Source organism: Schistocerca gregaria, chromosome 1 (assembly GCF_023897955.1).
Source record: "Schistocerca gregaria isolate iqSchGreg1 chromosome 1, iqSchGreg1.2, whole genome shotgun sequence".
In the NCBI taxonomy this organism is placed as follows: domain Eukaryota; kingdom Metazoa; phylum Arthropoda; class Insecta; order Orthoptera; family Acrididae; genus Schistocerca; species Schistocerca gregaria.
The window spans coordinates 72,731,853-72,751,168 of record NC_064920.1 but is presented as its reverse complement, the minus strand read 5'-3'; the positions used below and the strand labels follow the sequence as shown (position 1 = coordinate 72,751,168).

The 19,316-nt window shown below is 36.9% G+C and overlaps 1 protein-coding gene across 1 annotated transcript in view; it reads right to left on the bottom strand.

The window, feature by feature from the left end:
* Positions 1–3,739: 3,739 nt before the first annotated feature.
* The window catches only part of LOC126274441 (uncharacterized), a 163,052-nt gene continuing 147,475 nt past the window's right edge, over positions 3,740–19,316 (bottom strand). The window contains exons 5-6 of the mRNA XM_049977156.1: positions 14,644–14,808; positions 3,740–4,030 (exon numbers count right to left, since the gene is read on the bottom strand). Coding sequence (XP_049833113.1) covers positions 3,740–4,030; positions 14,644–14,808 — 456 coding nt within the window. The remainder of the gene's footprint in view (positions 4,031–14,643; positions 14,809–19,316) is intronic.

The following is a 19,316-nucleotide window of genomic DNA, read 5'->3' as shown; positions in this document are numbered from 1 at the left end:
AGAACTTACTTCAGAGTGCTCTGGAAATATTTGCAAAGACACATCACATAGTTTTGTAGGTGAAATGTTTGCCGAGACAGAAAGACTGATAGGTTTGATGAGGGTACTGAAAAACATCATAATTGTCTTCCATTCCAAAGCATAAATTTAAAATTTGGCTCAAAGGTGACTACAACCTTTGTCTGTAATGTTGCAAAAGCATGGCAATTTGTAACGTCACCCTCAGACTCAGCAACACCCAAGACAGAAAGGTGTCGACCAATGTGAAAAGAAGGCCACAGCTCAGAAGTTCATGTGAGATTTACGGTGTGTTAATGACACCATATTGGCACCAGATTTTACCACAATTCTGCCCAATGCCACCATGGACTTGTCACAAGGATGGGAAGGTCATTACACCCCATATTACCTGTGTTTCATCCCTTCTTTGGCTACCTATGTTATGGAGGTTAGAACTGTGACGCCCAGTGTGCAAATCATCTGGTTTTCTTATGGGTGGCTGAGGAAAACACACCACTGTTAGAATCAGCATTAAAAGGCCTCTACACATGGCATAGAGGACGTTAATGAAACTACGGCTTCCCTTGGCCGTTGATTCCCATACATATTGCCATCAAAAATTGTAGTTTGCAGTGTGATGAGCAGCAGAAAGACGTTCTTGACAAAGTTCAACACTGATGTTGCCCCCTGGGCATTTCAACACTGATCTAACAACATCATAGGTCTCCAACCCCAATGAATGTGATCTGACCCCTTTAGACTATAGTGCAAACCACAATATTTGCTCTGGCATACAAGATGGAACCACTAGGGACCATTTAGAACATCATAGGTCTCCAACCCCAATGAATGTGATCTGACCCCTTTAGACTATAGTGCAAACCACAATATTTGCTCTGGCATACAAGATGGAACCACTAGGGACCATTTAGAACTATCCATTAGTGATCTGAAGCAGCAAAGGAGTTTTATAATTTTTCAGCAATTCTGTTTCAATCCTTCTGTGGCATGATCACAAATAACTCTTACATTATCATGAATAAAATGGTAAAGGGTCTCTCTAAGAACCTCCAGTGTAGCAACACACTTGGGACCACCCACATACCTGTATTAACACTTTAAAAATGTACCTGTCAGAAACTCTGATGTCAATTTAGTCTCATGGCTGTTTTCCCTCAGGATTAGGTAACTGCTTTGATATCTCTCAGGTTGGGTTTGCCTATCTTCATGCCTAACAAAGGTGCGTGGATTGCCCATTACTATTTTATTACGCACATGATAATGTACAACCCTCCCTCATGTTCATGCCACAGGAGGGTGCAAAACCTGAGCACTGAAAGAGCATGAAGCCCCTTTGCTGCTTCAGAACATGTTCAAATTTCATCAAATGTTCCTGAATGGTCCCCATTGGTCCCACCCTGTACACCAGAGCAAACACTGCAGCTCCACTACAGCCCATTGAGGTGAGATCACATTCACTGGGGTTGCAACTACACAATGTCATTAGAGTAAGGTTAAAATACCCATGGGGTGGCAAAAGTGTCGGACATTGTCAAGAGCTTCATCCTGATGCTCACTGCACTGCAAGACATCATTTTTTATGGTGAAATGCTTGGGAATAATGCCCCAAGTATGAGGTGATTTCATTGATGACCTTTATACCATGCATAGAGGCCTTTTTGTGTGGATTCTGAATGCTAGTGTGTCTGAACTGTTTCCTTTGGACACCCAAAAGAAAACTGTGTAATTTTTACACTGGGTGTCATGGTTCTGACCTCCTTCACAGAGGCATAAAAAGAAGGGATGAAACATGGGTAAGAGGGGTTGTGATGACCTCCCCATACTTGTGACACATTCACTGTGGTGCTCGGTACAATTGTAATGAAAATGGATAACAATGTGACATCATTAAGCCAACATAAAGCTCACCTGAACTTCTGAGTCTTTTTTCACATTTGTCAACAACTTGATCTCTGAAGTGTCACTGGGTGTGAGGGTGATGTTGCAGATCACCATGCATTTGTACCATTACAGAAAAAGGTTGTCATCACCTTTGAGCCAAATTTCAAACTTATATGTTAGAATGGGAGACATTTACAAGGTTTCAAAATGTGGTCCTTTTTTTGCACATGTAGTACTCCCCAATACACTGCCTCATTGGTCTAGGCAGGACACATCTGCCTTGAGAGCACAGTGACCATTTCTGTATGAATTTTCACTCTGACGAATACACATTAAGCATTTGGAAGGGACAATATCTAGAGAAATGTTGATACAGGGACTTTGAGGCTATGAAAGGTTTTTATATTTTTTCATGACATGCATCAACGACTGAGCAATCATTCAAATATGGTGGTCCTGCAGAATGACATTTAGTAGTTGTTGCAGTTACAGTACACAAGCGCTATAGGGGGGAAGCTGTACAATGTGGAGTGGTATTGGAATGGTCAGTCCATAGTCAAAAGTGATCGAAGTATTAAAGATGCTGCCAAGCTAAGGGGCTCCAGAAACAGAAGTTGATCTTGCACTCTGTCAGTGTGTGTCTGCCTAATGACTGCTCTGTGAACTAGTCTCTGTGTATAATGAGTTACACTTATTTCTATATATGTATGCCAAGTTGGATAAACCTTCTGTGTATTCTGGTGTCTGCCTCCTGTCTTCTAGCTATTACTTCTATTGACATTTCTTACATTACATCCTCTTCTTCTCACTGCCCACAGTTTTACAATGACAGCATTTGCACTTATCTTTCCATCATTAACCTGTTTTAGTGAAATTACACCACAGCAGAGCCATGTTCATATAGATGGCACTCTTTCTGCATCAACAAATTGTGTGAAATATAGCTGCCAGTGTTTATGAGAAACTCTTTGGGTCCCTGACTATATGCCACTTTTTCCCTTCATTGCTATGCAGTTAAAAGTTTCGTCAACATCAAGAGTACCGGAATCATAGCCACTAATAAATTGTTCACAATCAAAAACATTTCTTTGTTATATTATATGAATTATTCCCTGACTTATCTTCATCACTGTAGACACATTCTAATTGTTTCTGATTTCTGTTTACATCATAATGTCCACTTATCAAATGTGTATCATCTCCAAATCCATCTTATATTTTAGACAGCACTCCTTACAGCATTGTGATATTTCCCAGATATTTTGTTAAGATTACTGAGGACAGCATGTAACACTTTTCTTTAGATCTCTGACAATGCTCCACATTATTCCTCTGAAATGTAAAATCTTTTCTTCAACAGGTATGCCATTTAAGATTTCATAATCACCAGAGTTACCTCAATATTTGCTGCTAATAATCAGTGTCCAAATGCAAACAAATTTCTTTACAATACCAGAACTTGAATTGTTCCTTCCTCTGTAGTGAAGAGAGGACTCTATAACTGTTTTAATCCCCACTCTACATGCTGTTGGAATCAGATTCTTAGAGACAAGAGAACAAAATTTAATTCCCCAATGTAGTGCTCAAATCTCTATCCTCCATATCCCCAATGCTTTTGTATGTGCTGACGCCACTACTAACATCTTACAAATTTCTGTCTTTGCATGTTAATAATACCATCTCCCCCCCCCCCCCCCAAAAAAAAAGAAAATCTATTCTTCTTCTAGCATGTTACCTACTATGTTGTTATTCGTGTGGAGATCTCTCTCACTCTGCACACCACACTGCAACTTACTTTTTGCGCTCTGGCAGCTTCCATAGCTACAGAATTCTTTCTCTAGTCTTCTTCCTGCACATTATTCTCATCATTGCCGATCTTCCCATTTTGTGTTTTGTCTTCCGTATCTTGTATTACCATTTTGACATGAGACCCTTTGTTTCTTTTTTCCAATCTCTTTTTCCTGATACTATATTCAATACTTTTCCATTCATCTTCCGGTACACGCGACTGCCACAGATCCAATAGTTTCTCAGACATTCGACACTTCTTCCACGCTTCCATCAGTTTGTCCATTTTCTGGATCAAGACCTCCTCCCTCGCCTGCTCCACAACATCTCGAATTGAGTACTGTGGAGAAGAAAAGTGAAGATAAACGTAACAGTGGTTCACAATGGCACATACAAATTATGACACTAACAAATTGACCCTTGAATACTACAGAAAAAATTTCTGCAGGCCATATATCAGAAACATAGGTATCTATAAGAGGAGAATAATTACAGATACATTTGAATGGATGGTTTGGAAAAATAAAGTTTGCATATACAGAAGTTAAGGAAAAAGGACCCTTACATTTGCTTAACAACAAAATGATTGTTTTTGTATATATTTTTACTGAAATTAATTGAAGAGTTAATAATAATTTAGTTCACGTAAAACAAGTTGACATTTTGAATGACTAAAAACTTTTTTGATATGCATTCATTTTGAAATTTCTTACGTTACTAGTGAGCCTACAAATTCTTCACAGTTGCTAAATATCTGAATATGCACCCTTAACTGATCTCCCCCCCCCATTTCCCCTCATCTCTCTGCCTCTGCCCATATCCACCTCACATCCCTGTATGTCCATGCCATGCCATGCCATGCCCCCCCCCCCCCCCCCCCACACACACACACTTTGTCCTCTCATTAACCTAGAGCCCAGCCATGCCCCCCCCCCCCCCCCACACACACCCTTTGTCCTCTCATTAACCTAGAGCCCAGTTTTTTGTTACTGCAAACAAAACCTTTTTTGGGAATTGAAATTACTTAAAGTGAATGGGTAAATCAGTTGGGACACTGGTGTACAATGTATGAGCAGAATTCTCCAGCTGCTGGATCTGTGAGGACAGTCACTTCAATGATGGTATTTTGCCTACTTTTAACCTCTGAATGCATGGGATTGCAAAGTTTTGGACAATTCAGATTCCGTAGTATTATTCTACTTATAAGTCAGTAGTACATAAATATAACTTTTCTGTTTACTGTAAAACCAGCAGTGAGGAAGAAAACAAAACAGCACAGTAGCGTGTATACAAATTTTGTTTGGAATATATGTGTGTGGGACAAAGTAATATGGCAGAAAGAATTTGTCTAATTGTTTGCCTATGTAGCTGAACCTGACTGTTACAATGAGATTGATACTGCACATTTTCACTGCACAGTACAGCATTTTCTTTCTCGCAGTCAGTTCTAAAAGAAAACTTTTACACTGTCATTTACAAAAATGTATAGCTAATACCCACATGAATGTTCATCAGAATACCATGTAAAAATATGAGGTATATGATTAAATACTATTCAAGATTTTTGGCATAATAACTTTTTACAATTTGTATATTACACACACACACACACACACACACACACACACACACACACACACACACACACAAAACTTTTCAAATTTTCTAGAATCATTGTTTCGCCTTAATACACTACATACATATTTATATTAATACATTATATTATAAATATCTGAAAAATACATATAGTCCATCTACACAAAGTGCAGATCAGTAAGGAACCTTTAACCTGCACTAAAATAATATGCACTCTTTGTCATGCAGTACAAAGAACACATTTTATTTGAAGTAAATGCTAATTTATCAGAACATAAGCAAAATATTAAAAAAATACACACTTTTCCTCTGGGAGGTCTGTATTGGTGCTAATAGGTCAGGCAATGGACAGATTAAAAAATAGTAATTATTTAGCAATGGAAATGAAGAAATGAGGAATACTTTAGACAAAAAACTCTATGAAGTACATCAGTTTACTCACTTTAGTCGGCAACATCACATTTCACTGATAAAATATTTTTTATACATATTTCATCAAAACCTTATTTAATTAATTCAAGAAGACAGCCACACAAAATTGCTATGTGGCATGTGGTAGGATGATATTATACACATCACACTATTTTTTATGTTTTTGTTGTAGACTTCATTCTAAGGACTTACGTCATGTAGTTATCAATATGATAATAGTCTATTAGTGCAAAGCTCTTTATCTCTGCCCAACTATTGCATCACACATCCATTTGAATCTTGCAGTAGTTAAGCTTTAGCCTGCCTCTATAATTTCAACCCCTTACACTTTTCGCCTGTACCAAATTAATGATTCCTTGATGTCTCAGGTTGTGTACTATCACCTGACCCATTCTTTTTGTCAAGTTGTCATAATTCTCTTTTTTCCCCATTTTGATTCAGTACATCCTTATTCGTTATCAGTTATCCCAACCATCTATCTAATCTTCAGTGTGCTCCTCTAGCATCGCATTTCAAAAGGTTGTAGTCTCTTCTTGTCGAAATTATTTATCATCCACAGTTCACTTCTCTACCAATCTACACTCTGAACAAATACTTTCAGAAAACACTTCCTAACAGTTAAATTTAAGCTCTACTTTAACAAATTTCTCGTTTTTAGAAGCTCTTTTCGTGCCATTGCCAATCTAAATTTTATATCCTGTCTACTTTGGTCATTGCCAATTTATTCTGCAGCCCAAATAACAGTACTTATTTTAGATTGTAGTGCTTGTTTCTTAATCTAATTCACTCAGCATCACCTGATTTAATTTGACTATATTCCATTACTACTGCTTTACTTTCATTGATACTCATCTCTTAACATCTTTCAAAACACGGTTCATTTCACTCAATTGCTTTTGTAACTCCTTTGCCACCTCTAGCATAATCACGTCATTGGCAAACTTCCAGTGTTTTTATTTATTCTCCCTAAGTTTTGGTTCTCTTTCCAGATTTCACAGTTTGCTCAACATACAGATGATATAACATCTGAGATGGACAACAACTTTGTCTCACTCTCTTCTCAAGTGCTCTGCCCCTTCATGTCTTTTAGCTCTTACAACTCAGTTCGGTTCCTGTACAATTTTTAGACAACATTTTTCTTTCTGTTTTTCTCCCATAGCAGCTTCAGAATTTCAGACAACATATTTTTATAGCACATGTTTAATGTGATTTATTATGTTATTTTTCAGCTAATTAACATTTTTCCTAAGTATAACTGCCCATAATTTGAATTTTACACAACATATGAGAAAACTAATTGCACCAAAAAGGGCAAAGTAATTTTCCATTAGAATTTTGTGCCTGTTAGGTTGTTAATAATAAATTTTGGTCACTATTAATGATTTAGTAAAATCATGCAGTATTGCTAATTATGTTTTTATTCAAATTAATGATGATGTAAATAAAATAGAAAGAAACTTCCACATGGGAAAAATATATTAAAAACAAAGGCCTTTAAATATGTCTGCTTGTGTCTGTGCGGATGGATGTGTGTGTGTGTGTGTGTGTGTGTGTGTGTGTGTGTGTGTGTGTGCGTGCGTGTGTGTGCGTGCGATTGTACACCTGTCCTTTTTTTCCCCTAAGGGAAGTCTTTCCGCTCCCGGGATTGGAATGACTCCTTACCCTCTCCCTTAAAACCCACATCCTTTTGTCTTTCCCTCTCCTTCCTGAAGAAGCAACCATCGATTGCGAAAGCTAGTAATTTGTGTGTGTGTTTGTGTGTTTTGTTCATTTGCCTGTCTGCCGGCGCTTTCCCGCTTGGTAAGTCTTGGAATCTTTGTTTTTAATATATTTTTTTATTCATGTACATAAACTACCCATTGCACAAAAGCATGAAAGTCCCTTTGTAATTAGGTTTTAGCTTTTATTATGAATATAGAAATTATAGTTTCCTAATGGTGCAAATTTTGGCTATGTGTGCTTTCCAACCATGTTGTTTCCAACCCTTTTGTAGGTGTGGCAGGTACTGTCCGACTTCCAACCAAGCAGTTTTGCATTGTTGGTTTACTGACTAGAACCTCCCCAATTGTTAATTTACATCAGTCATTCACTGGCAGTGAACACATTTTCAAGGTGTCAGGCAGTGGGCTCTCCCCCCCACCACTCCCAGTTTCCTCCAACAACCTACATTTCCATATAGTTTCGTGGGCAAAAGCTGTTTCACATCTATACACTGTAATGGAATAATTACAATGACAAGAGAGAAGCCATATCTTCTCAAAGATGGTCATCACTACTAGGTGTAGGGGAAATGTGATGATCATATGAATTTGTTGTGTGTAAATTCCAAATGGAGTAAATGCTGAGACCATTTAAAAATTGCAAATGGCAGGTTCATGGCTCAACAGCAACATTTTTGCCCACCTCACAAAGCAGATTAAGAAATAAATACATAACTGCAGGAAAAGAATCCACAAAGAATAGACAGTGCCTGTTTCCCGAATTTTCAAAGAGAAAGTTTGATCTGAAAGATAAAGATTTAGCTTTGCCACAAATATGTCAAATTATGAGAAATCCAAAAACGAATTGTGTACAGAAAGAAGAAAGCTACTGGGATGACATAGAACCCTGGCACTAGCTCAGAGATTTGGCTGAGTGAAGGCATTTTGAAATTAACTGAAGGTAGTAGCTTTTTGAAAGTTAATGATGAGGCTGTTACTGACAAAAGATTTCTAGTGTTTAGTTGTGGAGAAACAGAGCAAATCCTATATGATAATGGAATTGTTCTTGTGGATGGAACACTCATTAAAAAAAAATTCAAATAAATGTGCACTATACACATTGCAAGAGTACATATATTGATCCTGTACTTGAGGGATAAAATATACCATATTTGAGTGATCTAAGCTGCTCTTGAATCTGAGCCACACATGGAAAATGAGGCATTAAATTCAACAGGGAGATAAGTTGTACACCACACCACACTTCCAAACTGCAACAAGGTTGGTTCAGTCTAACATGAGATACAAAGATGAAGATACAAAGATGAAGATACGGCTACAGTAGTCGGGTTCAGGTCATAATCATAGCATTCGAGCTTGAGCAAGGTTATTTTGTAAATAAATTTTCTCTTTCAAACATTTATAACCACGTAACTTGCCTGCACAGAATTTATAGTTGTAGAAGATTTAAAAATCAATTCTAGAAACTAGATGCTGTTCTTCATTTCTGATTGTGTCACTATTCAGCATGAGAATAATGCGAATGTAAACATTACGTAATACATATGTTGTTCTGCATTTGCTGTTGTCTCACTCAAGTTTGTGGGGTGAACATGATATAAATGAGGTAAGAGTTAACATGGAAGAATACATGGTGTACTGTTTACATTCAAATTATATATAATTCACAATTCACTGCAACTGTATCTTGTTATGGGTAAGGAAACATCCAAAACATAGCATCTGCCATAATTGTAAACACAGACTTGACATCTGGCTTTTCATAGCAGATTTTTCTGTGAAGACTTCAAATTATGACTAGCAACACTTAGAAAATAAGACTGAAACTAACTTAGAAATTAAAAGTGGAAATCTAAAACAAAATTTTATTAGATTTATAAAAGTTTTACAAAATGTTTTTACCATCAATTAAGTAATTCTGATTCACTATCACTTGATTCCTTGTTGCTCAATTCTTCCTATGGAGCAAAATCCCCTATGCCATATGCTGCATTCGATGTGGAATATTTTTAAATTCCTGTTGCACAGTCTGATTTGTAACACATTTCCATGCATCATCAATCTGTTGACTCACTTGCAACAAATTCATACATTTTACATGTCCTGTTGGTGTCAATTGACTCATTTTTTTAAAGCTAGTCTGTGTACATGCATTTAAGCTTGTCCTTAAATGGTTTATTCAAACAGAGTTTAAGTGGTTGCAAAATTGACGTCATCCCACATGGAATTACTACAAAGTCTGTTTTGTTTTCTAATACTTTTTGTTTTACTGTAGGTACTGTATGGCCTAGGCATGCATCCAACACCAGTAGACTGCATAAACCAAGCATTGCGTCTGGGCGATGATTCATTCCAGCATCCTGTCCTCCAAAAACCGCCCACTTTCATTTGTTTGTACAATTACAGTCTTTGGGAACACACTTATGATTTTTGTAAAGTCCTTCACTTGAATATTATGAATGGGGGTAATTTATGTCCATCTGCTATGCAAGCAAGTGTGACGGACATTTGCTGTTTTTCAACCCTTCACTGACCAAGAAGGTACTGATTTTCAGTGCACCACCTGATTACAAAGTGCTGAAATTCCACAAGTTTTTCTTCATGATTTTTCGGGACCTCTTGTGGAACTGGAGTTTGCCTCCAAGGTGAAAAATTCCAGCACTTCATAAAAAGACCAATCCAGTTGCGGTGAGCATTACAATTTTTAATTTTTTGCACTCAAGCAATATCATGTGCATTAATTTTTAAAATTTCAGTGTTCATAGGTAGGCATCTCTCAAAAAACTCATTTAAAATTACTTAAAAAGCATGAATCAGCCACATTTTGGCCCACTAAACGCTTTCCTGTTATGGGAATATTCAGATAATTGGGGATGTGATGCGTGAAATTAAAATGAAATAATTAATGTGTTGTATAAAAATGTTTACATATTTCAACATCTTCATTATTATTAAAATTCTGGAAGTGACTGATCTATAGAACAGAGTGGGAGAATAGATAAGGCATGCATCATAGAGTTACAGGCAGAACTTAAGTTATTTCCGCGTGTAACTTGAAAGTACACTCACCCTCCAAAAATGGCTACTTACGAATACCTCATGCCTAGTTTTCTAACTATCCAGATTATAACAAGTAATAATCAAGTATAAATCAATAAATAACGCAGAGTGGCAACTTATAACATTGACATCATAAGCACAGAAGAAATAAAGGTAGTTCCTGTTGTATTTTGTTTGCTCCAGATAAAGTCAAATTCATATGAAAAATTTCTTTCTGGATTGAAAAATAAGATGCCTGGGTGGCAACCAAAATTTGTGGTGTTAAACTTCAAAATGGCTATAATTAAATCTATGAAAACAGTGTTCCCTTTCCAGTTGTAAGTTTCACTTGAACCAATGTCTGTTGAACAAAATACAACAACTGGCACTAATACAAGGATAGAGAAGAACTCAGACTGTTTTGCGACATGTGTTCTCCAGTGGCACATCTTCCATGAAACAGTGTTGAAGTATGGATAGTAATAATGGAAGAAATGCACCATGGAGAAAAGGTCGTGAGATGGGCAGATTGTATGGTCAATCAACTTATGGAATATCGTAGTATAATTGAAATGTGGATAATGTTTAACCAACAGCACAGGACAATGAATTCTAATGAACATTAACACAGCAAACTAAACTTCTCAAAAAATGAAAAACATCTAAAAATATACCTCCTGATAAATAAGCTAAAAGAGGAAGCAATAAATGTTATATATTTGAAGCACGCCTCGTATAAATTGAGTAACAAATCAAAATTCATAAAATATGACAAGAAGTTAAATTATTTGCTATGGTAATGTAGAAAGAAAAAAGGCAAAAATAAAAACATGTAAATATGACTGCATGCTGCGTGTTTGGCCAGTCCTAAATTCAGACAATGTTAACACAACCTATGACCAGCTTAGAGACAGAAGTGATGGCACTTTCTGCAGTACCTGACCATTATTTTGCAGGACAATGCTCAAGCACGTACAATGCAAGCTGTTAGTGATTTGTTTGACTGATGGGGCTAAGTGCTATGTCACCTGCTGCACTCCCGACTTAAGCCCTCATAAGTTCAACTCGATTTCTAAACTGAACTCTATTTCTAAACTGAAGGAAACACTTCACATCATTCACTTCAGAACTGCTATAAATTCATCAGGCAATAGACCGCACCATTCGAACAGTGAACACAACTGGCACTGCTAAGAGTATCCTACAACTTCAACATCGCTGGCAATCGGTTGTAACGATGCTGGTGACTACTTTCAAGATCAGTAAAACAAGCTGTAAATAAATAGTTGCCACTATTAAAGTTCCAACCCTCATATACATGACACCAGTCTAGAGTACTGTTTCAGCATTTGAAGTATTTGTCACGTTGGCAAAATAACAGACACTGATGAACTTCAGTGATATGTTGTGTGTTGTGATCTGCAGTCCAGAGACTAGTTTGATGCAGCTCTCCATGTTACTATATCCTGTGCAACTTTCTTCATCACCCAGAACCTACTGCAACTTACATTCTTCTGAATCTGCTTAGTGTATTCATCTCTTGGTCTCCCTCTATGATTTTTAACCTGCACGCTGCCCTCCAATACTAAATGGGTGATCCCTTGATGCCTAAGAACATGTCCTACCACCCGATCCCTTCTTTTAGTGAAGTTGTGCCACAAATTTCTCTTCTCCACAATTCTGTTCAATACGTCATCACTCAGTTATGTGATCTACCCATCTGATCTTCAGAATTGTTCTGTAGCACCACATTTCGAAAGCTTCTAATCTCTTCTTGGACAAACTATTTATCATCCATGTTTCACTTCCATACATGGCTCCACTCCAAACAAATACTTTGAGGAAAGATTTCCTGATGCTTAAATCTATACTCAAATGTTAACAAATTTCTCTTCTTCAGAAATGCTTTCCTTGCCATTGCCAGTCTACATTTTATATCCTCTCTACTTTGACCATCATCAGTTATTTTGCTCCCAAAATAGCAAAACTCATTTACTACTTCAAGTGTCTCATTTCCTAATCTAATTCCCTCAGCATCACCTGATTTGATTCAACTACATTCGATTATCCTCGTTTTGCTTTTATTAATGTTCATCTTATATCCTCCTTTCGAGACGCTGTCCGTTCTGTTCAACTGCTCTTCCAGGTCCTTTGCTGTCTCTGACAGAATTAAAATGTAATCAGTGAACCTCAATGTTTTTATTTCTTCTCCATGGATTTTAATCCCTATCTGAATTTTTCTTTTTTTTTCTTTACTGCCATCCCTCCTTAGCCATTTTGTACTTCCTGTCGATCTCTTTTTTGAGACATTTGTATTCCTTTTGCCTGCTTCATTTATATTTTCTCCTTTCATCAATTAAATTAAATATATCTTCTGCTACCCAAGGATTTTTAATAGCCCACATCTTTTTACATACTTGATCCTCTGCTGCCTTCACTATTTCTCCCCTCAAAGCTGCCCATTTTTCTTCTACTGTATTTCTTTCCCCCCATTCCTGTCGATTGTTCCCTAATACTCTCCCTGAAACTCTGTACAACCTCTGGTTCCGTCACTTTAACCAGATCCCATCTCCTTAATTTCCCACCTTTCTGCAGTTTCTTCAGTTTTAATTTACAGTTAATAACCAATAGATTATGGTCAGAGTCCAAATCTGCCCCTGGAAATGTCTTACAATTTAAAACCTGGTCCCTAAATCTCTGTCTTACAATACCTTCCAGTATCTCCAGGCCTCTTCCATGTATACAAGTTTCTTTCATGATTCTTGAACCAAGTGTTAGCTATGATTAAGTTAAGCTCAGTGCAAAATTCTAAAAGGTGGCTTCCTCTTACATTTCTTACCTCCATTCCATATTCACCTACTACGTTTCCTTCTCTTCCTTTTCCTACTGTCGAATTCCAGTCACCCATGACTATTAAATTTTCATCTCCCTTCACTATCTGAATATCTCTTTTATCTCATCCTACATTTCATCAATCTCTTTACCATCTGTGGAGCTAGTTGGCATATATACTTGAACTACTGTGGTAGGCGTGAGCTTCCTGTCTATCTTTGCCACAACAATGTGTCCACTATGCTGTTTGCAGTAGCTTACCCACACTCCTTTTTTTTCTTCATTATTAGACCTACTCCTGCATTACCCCTATTTGGTTTTGTATTTATAACCCTGTATTCACCTGACCAAAAGTCTCGTTCCTCCTGCCACCAAACTTCACTAATTCCCACTATATCTAACTTTAACCTATCCATTTCCCTTTTTAAATTTTCTAATCTACCTGCCCGATTAAGGGATCTGACATTCCACGCTCCAGTCTGTAGAATGCCAGTTTTCTTGCTCTTGATAACGACATCCTCCTGGGAAGTTCCCACCCAGAGATCCAAATGGGGGACTATTTTACCTCCAGAATATTTTACCCAAGAGGACGCCATCATCATTTAACCATACAAAGCTGCATGCCCTTGGGAATATTTATGGCCGTAGTTTCCCTTTGCATTCTTGCAGTACCAGCACAGCAAGGCCGTTTTGATTAGTGTTACAAGGTCAGATCAGTCCATCAGACAGACTGTTGCCTCTGCAACTACGGAAAAGACTCCTGACCCTCTTCAGGAACCAACAGATACCCCTTCCTTACCCCTTCATTTTGGCTGCACCTACAGTACTGCTATCTGCATCACTGAGGCACGCAAGCCTTTCCACCAATGGTAAGGTCCGTGGTTCATGGGGGTGCATATGTTGCTAGCCTCATGGATTAAAACAACTTTTAATCATATATTGCTAGCATCATTAAAAGTTGTTATAACCCATGCAATAGTGTAACAGAAACGCTTGGGGAACTGAAATGCCAGTCCTTGGACGAAGATGATGCTGTTGTCATAAAACTTTGTTGGATAAATTTAGAGAAGCTGTATTCAAGTAGGAATTGGCAACCATTATGCGACCACCAGCATGTATCTCACCACAAACGCCTACAGACCATCATTTTTTCCTCACCTCAGTATGCAAATAGAATGGCACTGAAAATCACTAACATTGGCATAACGTACCCTTCACCATCAACTGTACAGTGGCTTGCAGAATATGTGTGTGGGAGTAGGTTACCAGTATTGCATGTCATTACTGAAAAGTTACTGTGACCAGAATTGGGTCTATTATGACAAAAACTTACCCTGACCAGTGTGGAGTGTTTTCGCATGTAGATTTGTGCATCATCTGCCTGGAACACTGGAAGAGTGGACACTTTGGAGTTGGGGTCCAGGTCCTTCACCCACTGGTCATCTTTGTTAATTGGCTGTATTGTGATTTCGACAACATAATTCATTGGTATCAACCCCTGTAACAAGACAAAAACTTATTCTGCAGGAAGTGATTATGTAAAAATACCATAATATTTTTCTTTCCTTAGTTTGCTACTTTTTCTTTAGCACTGTCCCAGGTTTCTCTTTATCTACCTATACGTGATTGGTTCAAATGGCTCTGAGCACTATGAGACTCAACAACTGAGGCCATCAGTCCCCAAGAACTTAGAACTACTTAAACCTAATGAACGTAAGGACACCACACACATCCATGCCCGAGGCAGGATTTGAACCTGAGACCATAGCAGTCTCACGGTTCCAGACTGTAGTGCCTAGAACCGGCCGGCTATATGTAATTTCTCTCTATTACTATATTATGTTTTTATTCTGACAACGCTATACTTTTTTAAATTATTCTGCCATCATTATTTCTAAGAGCTACATTACATATGAAACATAATACCTCAACTTTGTCTGTTAAAGGAACTAGTGAAAGACGAAAAAGGAATTGTGAATACAAAAAAAATTTCAAGAGTGCCTGGTTTGATATTTAGAGGAGCCTTATCCCTTATCTTGTCACAGTAAATAAATGAGCAAATAAACAAATTACAGTAACTAAAGCTTTCACGGAGAAAGCTCTCAAAAATTCGAGAGACAGACAGAGCTGTGGATATCTTTACTACTGAACATGGCAAATATGGGCATAGAATGTGTTGCAAAAACAGTTGTCAACCACAAAATTAATGAAATTTTTCTTTAACACATTTTATTGTTTTTTGCCATTACCGGTTTGAGTGTTTTGTTCATCATCACGTGGCTGCATTGTATTTACAAGACAAATGTTAATCAGCTACTGAATACTTTGAAGACTAACCGATTAACAGTTTGTGCTTTAATGCAGCCATCTGGTAATTAACAAAACTTTCAAAACTGTTAATGGCAAGAAATAATAAAATGTGATAAAGAAAACTGTCGTCATGTTAATGGTCTGTGCTGTTTTCACAACGTATCTTGCAGTACAGCCTGGACTATTCATATCATCATCTGACAAAATAGCAATATGGTAGTGCACTACGGAAGTACTGCACTACTGCTGTCAGAGCAAAAACCCAAATGAGTGGATAGTAGGAGTGGTTATAATTCTATTCAAGACAGGAAATTAAAAGACTTTAGCAATTACAAGAGTGTAAGATGTTGATCTGAAGTTATAAGCTTCATGCCAAAGATTACAGCTGAAATCAGCAAATTATTCAGATGTCTCATTAAATACCTTGTATGTGTCAACACTACATTTGACATGCAACCTAAAAGGAAGAGAGGTTGAACATTAACTCAGAAATGTACATTAAATTGACTTATACTGTGATACAGTTTAACATGTATATAAGACCTAAGATATGTCGTATACTTTTTGGGAAGGTCTTTCCAACCCATACCATAGAATATTTAAAAAGCTGCAGCCCCTAAATAGGCAGTGGTGTTCATAAGGATAAGACAAGAATCCTATCTCCAACTAGATTTCTCCGTATTATACATTAACAAGATGGTCTGAGTAGGGAAAAATGAAGTAATGTGTGGTACAAGGGCTGCCTATTACATTTTTACAAAACAATGAAAGAAAAATAGTTATTGCTTTTAAAATTTCTAGAATTCTGCATCTGTTTAAACCAATTCTAGAAGCATTTTCTGAAACTCAGAAACACCATTTGCTGACTCAACAGCTTCTTGAGGTGTTGAAAATGATTGCTCCTGCATTCTTGTGTTGACAGTGGGGAACAAAAAAATATTTCATCAGGCAATAAGTCAAGAGAATATGAGTCAAGAGACATTAAACTGAGTCAAGAGACATTAAACTGATCTTCTTCATCAAGTTATCAGTTCCATCATCATTCGGTTATGCATCTGGGACAGCATTGTTCCTTCTTCAGTACTTCAGCTGTCAAACATGTAACCATCTTCAAGGCAGTTGGTGGCCGAACTGAATTAAAATCATATTATCCAATGATATACTGGGGAGTAAATTAGTATGTGTGAGAGATGAGAGAGTCAGCAAAGAGCGTCAGTCATAGATAAAACTCTGTGCGTCTGAGAATAAAACACAGCAAGCAGCGATTTAACAAATTTATGTCGACAGTTTTGATAATGGCTGGAATATGCTGGAATGGCAGAGCAAAAATACCTGTAAAATAAGAGGGAACGGAGAGGGTGGCCTGGTGTGGGGACCTCCAAATCTCAAGACCTGAAGCCACCCCCCCCCCCCCCCACCACCACCACCCCTTTCCAGCCAGGACCAGACCATTTTTAATCAAATACCAAACAAGGCCAATTTTTTTTCAGTAAATAAGAGGTAATTTGGAGTTTAAGGTCCTAAATGAACACAGTCACATACTTACCTATTATATGGCCAAAGCAATTGTCAATATTTGTGTTCAGAATTTTTGTAAAGCAGTCCATGGCACTTAAAAATCATAGGATGATAACCAGTTGTCTGCTAGGCACAATTATTCAACATAAAAATTATTTTTGATACCTACACCATCTACACAGGTTTACGTAACTACAGTGAATTAAAAATATGTCCGTAAGTACAGTGAACTGCTTACCAGTGATTTATTAATTTCTTAACTAAAGTATTACATTCCAAAAATTACTTTTTCAAAGGCTATACTACAACATTGTCATATATTTTATATTATGAATATGAAAGCCCAACCAGATAAACTAGAGTACAGTCATCTAGATTTAAGCAATGGTTTTTACCAACTGCAGATCTCGAAAACAAAATTAGAGTCATCTAGACTTTATGTACCATGATTAACCACAGAAAAATGTTTTGTAAAGTCTTTTTTTTCCTTGCTGAATATCTCCAGTAGTGTATAAATTCTTATCTAGTTATGGCCAGTGCCTTCAAGGGGTGCAACCCACTCTCTGTATGGCAGATTCACTACAAAACATTAACAGCTCCAAACAACAGAAAAATCATATGAACACACATTACTTTTGTAAAAGGAACAACTACTAATGAATAGCAATGAGGGCAATAAATTTGAATCTTATTGTTGTAAAATTATGTTACAACTTGTAAGTTGTTAGGAAACCATATGAAGACAGAAGCCACTATGGAACTTCCTTTTGATTTTCATTTGAAACACTCTACGAATCATTCTCAGAATATAAAAAAACCAAACATTTTGTTCATGTGTGTGCTGGAGAGCACCTAGAATTTTGTGTTAACTTCATTTTATTTCATTTTTCATAAAGCTTGACTAAAAATACTACATATTTGATGTACTTTTTTTTTTACTTTTTTTGTTTGTGTTTAAACAGTGAGTGTATTATTATGTACAGAAGGACCCAAAAGGTGAGTACCTACATTTATAATTAGGTTATTGTTATCTCGAAATTTGCTAGTACATATTATAAGGATCAGAAATGTATGGAACTTAAAAGTTCTATAATCCTTTGCAAACATTAGATTCGTTCTTTACACTGGTTTACAAGAAATAACACTTTCTTGTAATATAGGAATGCGTTAGAAATTGTAGACTCATCATGTTAATAAACCAATAATGATTTAGCAAATAATAAAACAAAAATAATCTTTTTATTTATGAATTTGAAGATGACCATGCATTTACAATCGTGATAGTACCTAACAATTCTCTACTAAGTCACACTGAAAAGAAATGAGGACCTCAGAGGTCAAGGGGTCTAAGAGACAAAATCATAGTTACGAGAAAATGCAAGTCAAAGTTCAATGGTTTTCGTAGGAGGGGACACAAGATTTTCACCATTTCAAACATTTCGGATGAATACTCGGGTCCTTAGCCTTTTATTACCAATGATAATAGATAAGTAGAACACCCGGTTCATAGTTAATACGTACAAAGAATGGACAATATGCACTTAGAACCCTTTACCTCTCACTTACAATACAATAAAATGATAATGCTCAGAGTACATACTCAACATAACAGACACTTATTGTTATAACAGGATACAGTATTGTATCAATAGTGAACTGATTGATTTCAAACATGCAAATATTCGGGTTTAACACTTATCAACATGTATCACAATCATCATCTGTGTCGTAGATGATGTTACCCAAGTCTGTAGTGACATCACCATCATCATCACCATCCACATGAGTATTGGATACAAATGGTTTACCAGTCTATGTTTCATGGGACAAAAGTTTATAAAATTGGTGGTATATCTGTGGCACAAATTGCAAAATTTCCATCAGGTTTTCATATTTTGTGTATTTTCGCTTTGCCTTCACAGCAATGGATTGAAGACAGGGAAGTTGTTTAGCATTTTTCCTGTTTCTTGTTTTTTCATTGGCAGTTCCTTGTGAGGCAGAATACCTTCAGCTAATGTTGTCTTATAAAAAAGGGTATTTGGGTTTGCCTTTTCAAAATTATTTACCTGCATTCCTCAAATCCGTGGCACAGTGTTCCTAAAGTATCGGTTTAGTGGCTGAAGATCATTCATCATTTTAGTAACAACAAATTTTCAACTTGCTGTGGCAGCCAGATTT